Source organism: Nanorana parkeri, unplaced genomic scaffold, assembly GCF_000935625.1.
Source record: "Nanorana parkeri isolate BGI_ZX_2015 unplaced genomic scaffold, ASM93562v1 scaffold125, whole genome shotgun sequence".
NCBI lineage: Eukaryota > Metazoa > Chordata > Amphibia > Anura > Dicroglossidae > Nanorana > Nanorana parkeri.
Window position 1 is genome coordinate 556,353 of NW_017306393.1, and position 10,800 is coordinate 567,152.

The following is a 10,800-nucleotide window of genomic DNA, read 5'->3' on the forward strand; positions in this document are numbered from 1 at the left end:
AAGGGCTTTGCATATTTAAGCTGCTTTGTTACTTGGATCACTTACTCTAGGCAGTTTGTTCTGTCCAGCAGCCCAGTATATGTTGATCTATATAAAAAAGGCCAAAACGTTTTTCCCCATAAGAAATATACAGCAGTGTTTCAAGAATCAATAAGAAGATACATACTGACACATGCTAGCAGAAAAACCACAGGCTTCTGATTATTAGAACTGGGACCCATATCATCACTATGCACTGTATGTGTAATGCATTAAATGCATTATATGAGGTATATTTTAAGAGATAACCTGCTTACGCATCTATTTTCAGAATGTTCTGTTTACCAAAAACATGTGGTTTGTTCAGTCAGCTGTGAGGCAACAATTTATATCAGCCTTGCTATAACGAGGACTTATAATCCAATATATTAAAGCTCAACTCCTACCAAAGCTTTTGTTTCTAGTTCTAGATTGAGTGGGGAAGGGTTAGAACCTTGGTCAGGTTGTAACTGCTGTAGATGCCCCTCTTGGGAAGATTTTCTCTCAGTGTCTATATGTTCACCAGGATAGCAAATGAAGGGAAATCTGCACAGGCAGCAACAAAAACATGAATGGATAAAGTGACCCTTCTATACGCTATCCCCCCCAAAAAAATCTGCTTTAATAACAATTTGTGGGAACTAGACTGCACACCTACTGGTCCATCTGTGACACTGTGTTCCAGTTTCTCAGCCATGGCAAAAGTTATTATGCTAAAGTGCATGTGACAATTCACAGCCAAAGACGAGTCCACTGTGCCTACTAGGGATCCATTTTCATAAGAACGGTCCTTAAATGCATAGTGAATGAACATTCTTTGTGTCACAAAACAGGCTGTTTACACTTTCATGAATAGTCATAGATATTTTATATCTACGAATATGCGACTATAGAACAAACCGTACCACTTTGACACATAACAGCGTCCATTCAATGAGGCAGCAAGAACTGTGCAAAATGCAGTGCCGCAGAACAGTTAGTCAGAAATCATCTTTTACTGCTTGGACTTTGGTAATAAGAAGTCTCCATGGTTGCTAACTTTATTTTGCACCTTATCATTGTGCATTGCTGATTTATGGAGTGAGCCTGAATAAGTACAAAACCTAGAGTACAATGAACTAGTGTAATATGAATCAACAATTGTTTGTAGGTGGTTTTATCCCATAACTTATCACACAGAGCGTATGCAAACTATGTAACAGGCTAATAGGTCAAAGGGCATTTAGCTGCATATATTACTCTTATTCACCTCAAAACTCTGCCAAGAGAAGAAAGCATAACTGCTTAATTAGGGCTAAACTGTGGAACGGCTACTGATAATTTAAATAGGGGAGTTATAACTTAAAAAGGTGGCTTTTCATCTTTCAAATCACTAGTCAATGCTGTAGACTAGGCATAGTTCTCTTAGAGCTACATTTAAGCTACAAATGTATTTTACAGGAGATACGTTTGATGGATACAAAAGCATATATCTACTTTCAAGACCACTTGCAGCAAACTCTGGCAATACCACCAATGGTGGTACCTGCTCCTCATAATATCTAAAAAGAATGGATACAAATATTTTATGATGCAGTACCTGTAAACTGAAAAATGCATCAAACATTATGGTGTTAGACTAAAGTCAAAAGGAAATTTGATGTGTAAGTGCAGTATTCTTCATGTGCAGGTCCACTTCACAGCAGGACTGCTCCACCTACAAACTATTGGAAAGGGTGCTCCCCCCGCACAATGTGTGAAGAGAATTCATAGCGGTCCTTACTCCTGTGACCACAAATATTACATTCTAGTGGGTCCCGATATCCATGACAGCCCATGTGGATAGTGTACATGACATGATCAAGGAAAAGCACACGGCAGTGGTCACATTTGAAGGCTTTGACCTGATCTCCTTCACCATTGAAGACTCGATAGACATCTTTGGAAGAGCTCAAAGTAGCCTTTGTGGCATCTAGAGCTTTACCGTCTTCCTTGGGATACATTGGACTCGGTTTTCTCTTGGAGTTTAAGGCATGGTTCCCTTGGTATAACTGTCGATCATCATGACTGCTTTCCGAATCAGTGGTGTCCAGACAGCTGTTGCTGGGCGATACCTCTCTCTCCTGAAGGTGACTCTTTGGTCTGATAAGGGAGATTGGGCCATCAATGTTATTGTCATTGCTGTCTGAGGTTTCCCTGCTGGTTGGCCGCTCCATCCTGCCTGGATGGTACATCTGAGGGTAAACTGGACCAATAACAGGGGGGACCTCGGCTATGGCGCCAGTGGAATGGTGTATCAGCGGTCTCAGTGCATCTGCTCCCAAGTAGGTGATGGCGTTGCTAATGGCCTGGTCCATCATTTGAGACTGCATTAACTCTGCTTCCTTTTCATAAGCCAGATTCATATCATAGTGCAAATCTGGATAACCATACTTCATAAGCTTCTCACCTGCAGACAACAACACTGATGGTAAGCACATGTTATCTAACTAAACAGGTAAAAACATAGATACAATAAAGAAGACAGACATTAGGATTCAGATCAGCATCCCCTTTATGAATACACCAATATGCTTGTAAATAGTTTCTATTCTTTAATACATCTTGCCCATTTCATCCTGTTTAAGATATTATGTGGTCTTCCTAAATCCTCTATTACCCTTCAGTTCCACAGAACATCACTGTATACCCAAATGATGATATAAATGTTAAAGTCTAATTAAATGCCAAAAACCCTAACGTTAGATGGAAAGCAACATAAAAACCAGATGCTTGTCTATCTGTAGGGATTCGCTGGAAAACCTTTACTATCCTATTGAACTGCACCAGACACAACCACATCTGTGCCCTAAAGTACACCTGTCATAAACCTGGACTAATCAAACTGTGCATATGATGGAAAAATGCATAACCAGAGATTACCTTTCATGAAAACCATGTGGTGATCAATACATATAGAGAAATAAAACAGTGTAAATTATTTGCCAGTCTTGTCTTTCTGTGTAAAATGAAGCAAGACAATGGGGGTTATTCACAAAAGGGTGAAGAGTTTGAATGAGGCAGGAGAAGTGAACAATCTAGGCCAAAAAAAGGCGATTTGAAAAATTCTCCAATTCAGCTCACTTTCCAGTTCAGCTATGTTGTCCTAGATTGTTCACTTCTCCTACCGTCTCCAAACTCTTCACCCTTTTGTGAATAACCCTGTATGTCTTTTGAGTCTCACTATAGGTCAGTGATGCAGCATAATGTTATAGTACAATAGGGCAGCTCCGGAAGCAAGAGCGGGTGGATTCAACTCTTACAGAAAAACAAGATTTCCATATAATTTTAGCTGCCTAAATCTCTGGATTTACAAAACATTTTGCATGTGGATCTCACTAAAAACTCTGTTTGTCCATTTTACATCATCATTTCTATTCCGATATATGACAGATTTTACTTAAATGTAATAATTCTGCCTATAGTGGGAGTGGCTTATGGACTCCAATTTACTTATCTCAATGCAGAATATCTAGAAGAATCTAGAGTTTAGCAAGATTCTACTGTAATTTGTTTTTTTCATTTATTGATGGACTGAACCTTGAATTATTGTAGGGTTGACAGACAGTGCGCTACACTGTTTATTTAGAAATAAGAACTGCCTGACAACATAGTAGGAAAACTCCAACTTGCAGAGTCCTAGCAGCCATCTGGAGAATTCGGTTTAATAATTTATAGGTTAGGTGCTAAATAAAGGATGGGCGGTCTACTGAGGATCATGGGAGATTTGCTTCTGATTTACAGACGACAAGATCATACCAAGTCTGCCCCAGATCACAGGTAAAAAAAAGAGTGACCAGCAATGCTTAATTGCTTAATAGCCCCAGCCAACTATGATTGCTTGCACCAAAAGTTTTTGTCTATGCTTCTCTTCCAGAGACATAAACAAGCACGCTTGGGTGATCTCAGCGTGCCCGTTTATGTGACCATCTGTTAAAAAAATAAATACATCTCTGAGTAGTCAAATGCATGCACCACCACCCTTTAATACCTAAGGCAAGTTTTAGGGTTGATAAAGGTGAGGTTTGTCCTGATCGGGTATTTCAAAATGCTGGGAGGTATATATGCTGCCTTTCAGCCAAGTAAGAGTTGTGACATCTTTACGTAGAATGTACTTTGGATCCTATACTGAGACATTTACCAGAATATCACAAATATGTAAGTGATCATTTCCGATGCGAGTTACACACTTCAAAACTGATTGTGTGTGAAATGTGTATAAAATATGCAAGCAGATACACCATTTCAGTATGCACACAGGGACTTTCCCGTGCTATGTTGCTGAAAACCTGTCTGCTTCTTTCACATTTAGGAACGTGTGTCAGATGGATGTTATTTCCTCTCATAGGAAATAGTGGTTTACCTCCACTGAATATTCATATTATATAACTGTTAGGGGGAAATGTAATGCTACTGCCTTAGTGGACTGACTTCGGTTACACAAAGATTTTCAAGTCATTTCACTAAACAAAACTATTTAATAAATAGCCTAAATAGGGTTAGAAGGAAATTAATTAATTATTTTAAAGGTAAACCCCTGGCAGATAAGAAAAGCCCAATTAATGCAGTGATTAATAGTTATTAAAAAATATACTGTATACGTATTTAATTGCAACTATTGAGGTTGCCCATGTATGTCTAGATATTTGCCTCGTTTAATCCACTGCACAGTACAACGAAGAGTTGCGGAAGGAGGAAAACCACTAGGAGCCAATTAGGCTCTTATGTGACTACATGTGGAGAAAATGAGCATGCTGACAGGAGTGATCAGTCTACTGGGTTTTTTTCCCATGTCTATTTACACCCTAAGGGATGGAAGTGACTAAGCTGTATTGCTTAACTCGAGTAATGAAAAGTTAGGTCACCAACCAAGATGTGCTCTCTGGCAGTCCTAAATCTCATGACTTGACAGAACCAAACTACAAAGATGTTAGCATATTAGGCAGTTTCCATATACATATTTCAACTGTATTTAGCCCTTTTCCTGGAGGTTGGCTTTAAGTATCTGTATGCAAGTATAGTTTTTTATATATCAAGTCTGGATAGTATTCTGTTTAACTAAAGTTGCACTATATTATTTGTCTCTATTTTTTATTATTGTATAGGTTTACAATTGCTATTGGGCCAAGGGCTCAGAGGGGGTTGGCTTTACTCAGCTCAGATTCTGAAATGTTTCCCCTCCCCATTGTACCAATTAAAGCAACATGACTGTTTAATTTCAGATAAATGTATAAGCTTACCGTAGTGTATGAGGTGTGTGTGTGTGTGTGTGTGTGTGTGTGTGTGTCAAATATTAGTAATGTAAATACTGGAAGAACATTGATCACATAATGCACCAGGGCCAAGAAGAGGCTAGCTATACCCTCATCCAGACCTAAACCTTTCAAATACATTCCCTATAATCTTGATGATCATGCTTTAACAATTTCATACCTCCAAATCTTTTGAAATCTAAAACCAGGACATGTTAAGCCACATCCCACCAAACACACCAAAATCCCAGCTCATTCCAAGCATATCTAAGAAACCAAGCCTCTTTAAGCTCAACCCATTTTTTCCAAACCAAAGACAGAGTCTGTCCTGTCAAAAGGTTTTTTTGGGAAGCATGTTTGTTTCCTTAAAAATGCTGAAATAAATAGCGATTGTTCAACTTGTCATGAGACTTTACTTTAAGCATGGAGTTCTAAGGAAAAGAAAGTTGATGCTTACCCACAAACTTCTGTGGGGTGGAGCTCTTACGCTTCGCCATGTTGCTGGCAATTCTCTCTATGACAGCTGGTCTTTCAAAGGATATCAAAGACATGTTGTTCTCCATCAGGATCTCTGGATTCTTACACTCATCCATAGGAGATGCTATACAGAACCAAAAGTCCACATCAGAATCACTTGCTGGCATGAGGAAACCAAGCAAGACACAGTTGATTTTATTTAAAGCTATACTAAACAATGAGCCTCAGAACTTTGAGGAAGCCTATCAACAATTCTTATATAACGTCTCCAGGTCCTGCCAGCTACTAGAACTCTGCATAGATTCAGGAGTGAATATTAGTTTGAAAGCCTAATGCATCATTGTAGCTTATCATGAGCCTTTCAAAAACTGCTAATTACAAACTAAAAGTCAGTCTTTGCTACAAATCATTCATAAATATGGTAAACTTTACAAAATCTATCAGAACTGAATACATTTAAAAATGAAGGTTGTACAAGGCTGACTTCCTATCCATTAATCCTATCTGTCAGTCATCAGACTTTTAAAGTGGACCTGTGAGGATAGATATGAAGCTCCCATTGATAACTTGTTTTCTTCCCCCAAGAGTATGTACACCACAATGAACCTCTCTAATATGGTCCCTTTTGGGCTGTTAAATATACAATTAAAAGTGTTTTGTTATACCCGATTGATAACTGCAAAAAAAAAAAAATCAAAAACATGTTGATCCTGCCAGAAATCTAGTCACTTACCTGTGCTCTCTGTCTGTGTTGCAATTTTAGCAGTTACATTGTTCCCAGTTACCTCTGAAGACTACAGAACATCTCCCCCTATGTCGTCCTAAGGTGACAACGCTGCTCCTCCAAACAGGCAAGTGAGTAAGTTGTCATCCTATGACAGAGTATGTTACTGAAAGGATCCCCAGGTGAAAAATAAAGGAAAGGAGTCTGAAAAAAAGGAAACTAATGGTGCCACCTTGTTTTTGGGTTTAGCTATACTTTAATTCTAGGCTCCAGGGCTGTCATCCTGGCGAGTAATTGACTTAGAACAAGCATACAAACAGTGGTGTCTAAATAGCCTGAACTTCCATCCTGAAGACTTGTTCTAGATCAGTTACTCACCAGCCATTGACATCAGGATCAGGATTGCAAACCTGGAGCTTGCAACTTTAACACAAGTCAGCAATGGCAACTTCCATATTTACACCCTCGCAGGTGTACTTTGAGCCTCCAACTAACATGGCATAAAATACACAGCAATAAACTCCAGAGTTTATAAAAAATAAAAACTTTTTTTTTCGTGTGGGTTTGTGTAGTATTACATAGTAAGTTAACACATTTGCTGGCACCCTTACAGCTCATTGAAACAAATGATTTCTGAAAAGTGAAATGGAAGGGTACCAACAAATCTGTCCACATCTGTACATTAAATGTAAGTGCATGTATGTGTTATAAGAAGTTCTTTTATGTCACGTATACATGCTGCTCCTCTATTTTACCTTATCACTATTACAAAAGTTGCAGAAGGAAACGCCAAATCAAATTCTAGCAACTCATTTAGGGCAGTATAATGGAGGAAAGAGAGAGTCTGACTGACTGCTATGGGCAATAAAAGCGTTTCTTCTTTCAAACACTTTTGCTACTGATGCTTATAGTAATTCCAACACTGCTGATACTTCTTTTTTCCCCGAGGGAATTTCTTGATTGAAATTTACCCAGTCAAAAATAATTTCCAAAAATATCCCAAAAAATTCCAAATCCAAAAAATATCCGCAAGGCTAAATTAACTGACTGGATGTATACAGCAACTTGGGACTACGGGGTTGATTTACTAAAGGCAAATAGGCTTTTTATTTTGCAAGGGGATTTTCCCTTAGCTTAGTGAATGAGGTGAAGCTCTGCCGACTTCCTAAAATGGACCAGTACAGTGTTATCTGAGCACCAGTCAATAACCTAATAAAAAATCTGCACTATCTTCCTCTTTCTATTGCATAATACCTTGTCAGAAACAGGTTTGCTTTGCTTACACACTCAAAGGTCTGGGTAAGCTGCCTCCAACATTCTGCTGTGCGATGGGGAGTTAGGATTGTAACAGAGGAGAGCTGGTATATCATAGCATAGCAGTGTGCTGGGGAAGCTTTCTGTTGATTAAGTTGCCAGTCTTGTGTTGGTGAATGTTGTGGGTAAGTGCCCAGACTAGTGACAGTGTATGTTGTAGGTCAGAGCCCAGTCTTGTGATTGTGTATGTTGTGGGTTCATGCCCATTCTGGTGGCTGTGTATCTTGTTCAGTGATAGTGTACTGTCAGTGTCAGTGTCCAGTATGGGCGGTGAACAGCCGTGTAAAAGGATGCTCTGTACATTTCAATTCAATTCAGAACTATCTTTCTGCAGTGCAGCAACAACAGAAGACAATGCAACACAGGCACATATATACTCTTGAAAATGACTGCAGTTAGCGTGAGACAATTAAAATTAGTCACAATATGGCAGAGCAAACAATAAAAAATACATAAAAGTATAGACAAGAACTCAAATGTTGCAATGAAAACAAACCAATAGTCTTCAGACCCCCTACACTAGGGGAAAAAAAGCCTTACATTTTTCAACTGTGTATCAGATGTCAAAAGGGATAACACTGAGGTGTACTTACCACTATGAGGCCCCGTTCCATGGCCACTCTCCAGTCCTGCATTTTGTAGATAGTTGTGACAACGCTCTTTATGTTCTTCAAGGGAGCTTCGCTGCTTGTAGCTCCGGCCACAATAGTTGCACTTATGAGGTTTACCAACTGCAAAGACAAGAAGTCAGGTCAATAAATTTTTGCTTACAGTGCTAACTTACCATTTTGCTAAATTTTCTTAATGTATAAATAACAGTATTAGGTGAGATGGTTGCACTAGTTGTTTGGCTGATATCATTTCTAGCCAGGTGTATTTAATAAAGCACCACTGAAACTTCAATAACCCACACCAACCAATCACAATTCCTCTGCTATTAATCTGAACTACTTCTCAGCATCTGCTGTGAAGTTTGAGGATTGATTGCTTCAGAGTACATGCAGCTACAGAGATTAGTAAGGGGTTGCTTTAATGCTCATTTATGGTTTGTTAGATGTGTAAATATTTGAATTCCCATAAACTGGTCTTAGGTTCCCTTGAAAAATTTGTGAAGTACCTGTCTAGCATTCCAGTTCTCTGTTGGAGAGAGAATATGACTTCAACTGAAAGCTAGAACATGGTTTAAGTGGGCACAAATGCACTTTATTACACAGAGGGGCTTTTTCTGTTTGACGCTCTGATCATTCAGCTAATAATATGGAAATACATAGACAAAATCCCTTAGGCCCAAATTTATTTCTAGTGTTGAATAAAACAGAGAAGTATTAGAACTGTGAAGTTCTAATACTGAGTAATGCAGAGTTAATCGAGGATATTGTAATTGGGGAGTCATTGGGTAATAGTGATCACAATGTGATTACTTTTAATATTGAACACAGAAAAGGGAAGTGTACTGGAAGGACTAGAACCCTAAACTTCAGAAGGGCCAACTTTGATAAGCTGCGCAACCTAGTGGGGAAAATAAAATGGGAAAACTTATTTCAAAACCTAAACACAGAGTTTTAAATGCTGTCTGTGTTCCTGCAGAGGAGATTTTGCCCTCATTTTCTGTTTTGTGTAGCACCCATACAGGTTCTAATCCTTCTCTGATCTACCTTGCCAGAAAAAAATGTCTGGAGTTGGGTTCTAACCTACTGCTCTATTCAGATTGTTGGATGCTTAAAATACAATGAATGCACGTCAGGTGAAAGGCACGTCATCCAAAGGTCTGATAGTTTCTCCTTTGTGTTAACCGGTCAAAGCAATGTAACCTGAAAAAAGAAACTTTGTGCGGTTTCTCCGCTAATGCGTAATGGTGGGCAGATTACGGTTACATTGTCAGGTTAGTGCGGTGATTACTCTGAGTTGTTAGGTTCTGCAGTGGTTTTGTGTTCTCACAAGTCTCAGTCACAGGCCAGGTTACAGGAACAATTGGTGTAATCAGCAGTCTGATTGAGGGTGTGGAATCCCCAGCTCACTCCAGGAATGCTGCTGGACAAACACTCCCTCTCGGGCGGGATTTTTTTTCCTCTCCGTTGGGTTTAAATCCCTCAGGGATATTGCTCAAATATTTGTGTTTCTTATGTTTACTAGGTGAAAGAACTGAAAGTTACCAAGCTAGAAAATATGACCTTCAAAAGGTTCACGTAATTTCTGTTGTATTTACTAATAGATACAAACCAATGCTTTCTCCTTAAGGAACATTCACAATCATACTTTATACTAAGGATGGCCATACTGTGTACATTAATTTAACCCATGTTGGGTTTGTTACCACTTTGCATTTTTAACTGCCTTGCACCTTCCATAGATGAGGTAAAAGTTAGAGTAGCAGATCCCTGTAAGTTCAAGGACCGGCAGAAGTCTCACTATGTGTAATTCTCTATGAGCAGTTATGGCTCACCTTTTTTGACTAACTCAACAAAGATTGGACTAGACAATCATAAAAGTAACAAGGTTTCAATGATGCAAAGAAAACCCCCCCAAAAAACTCTTCAAAAGTGAATGATTTCCAATAAAAATAAAACTTTACGCAAAATCTTTCCAGATTCATAATCATCTGCCAGTCAAACGTTGCTATGAACTTCTCACACCTGTAGGTTAAAACATGTAGGTTACATGGACAAAAGAAGCTTCTCTACCAAAGATCACCTAGATTTCATATTTTATTCTCTAGGGGAATAAAAAATCTCACTGGTCCAATTCTGGCGAGAACTTTTTTACATTTTTTTTTTTTTTTTAAAGAGGCACATCAGGTTTAACGAGAACTGAAGCCAGTTTTTTTGGCTTAAGTCCTCTTCTGGGTCAAAGTATTACATTTACTAATGTACTCCTGTGATCCAAAGTCAGCATCTAGCCCGCTATTTGCTGACAGTACAGAGCCATGCTGCAGCCAGGAAAGATCCCAACAGTTTCGGGATCCACTCCGCTGCCTGATTGACAGCTGGCTCTGCAGAG

The 10,800-nt window shown here is 39.0% G+C and overlaps 1 protein-coding gene across 1 annotated transcript in view; it reads right to left on the reverse strand.

The window, feature by feature from the left end:
* Positions 1 to 1,721: 1,721 nt before the first annotated feature.
* IKZF2 (IKAROS family zinc finger 2) overlaps positions 1,722 to 10,800 on the reverse strand; it is an 82,787-nt gene continuing 73,708 nt past the window's right edge. The window contains exons 6-8 of the mRNA XM_018553603.1: positions 8,397 to 8,534; positions 5,746 to 5,889; positions 1,722 to 2,446 (exon numbers count right to left, since the gene is read on the reverse strand). Coding sequence (XP_018409105.1) covers positions 1,722 to 2,446; positions 5,746 to 5,889; positions 8,397 to 8,534 — 1,007 coding nt within the window. The remainder of the gene's footprint in view (positions 2,447 to 5,745; positions 5,890 to 8,396; positions 8,535 to 10,800) is intronic.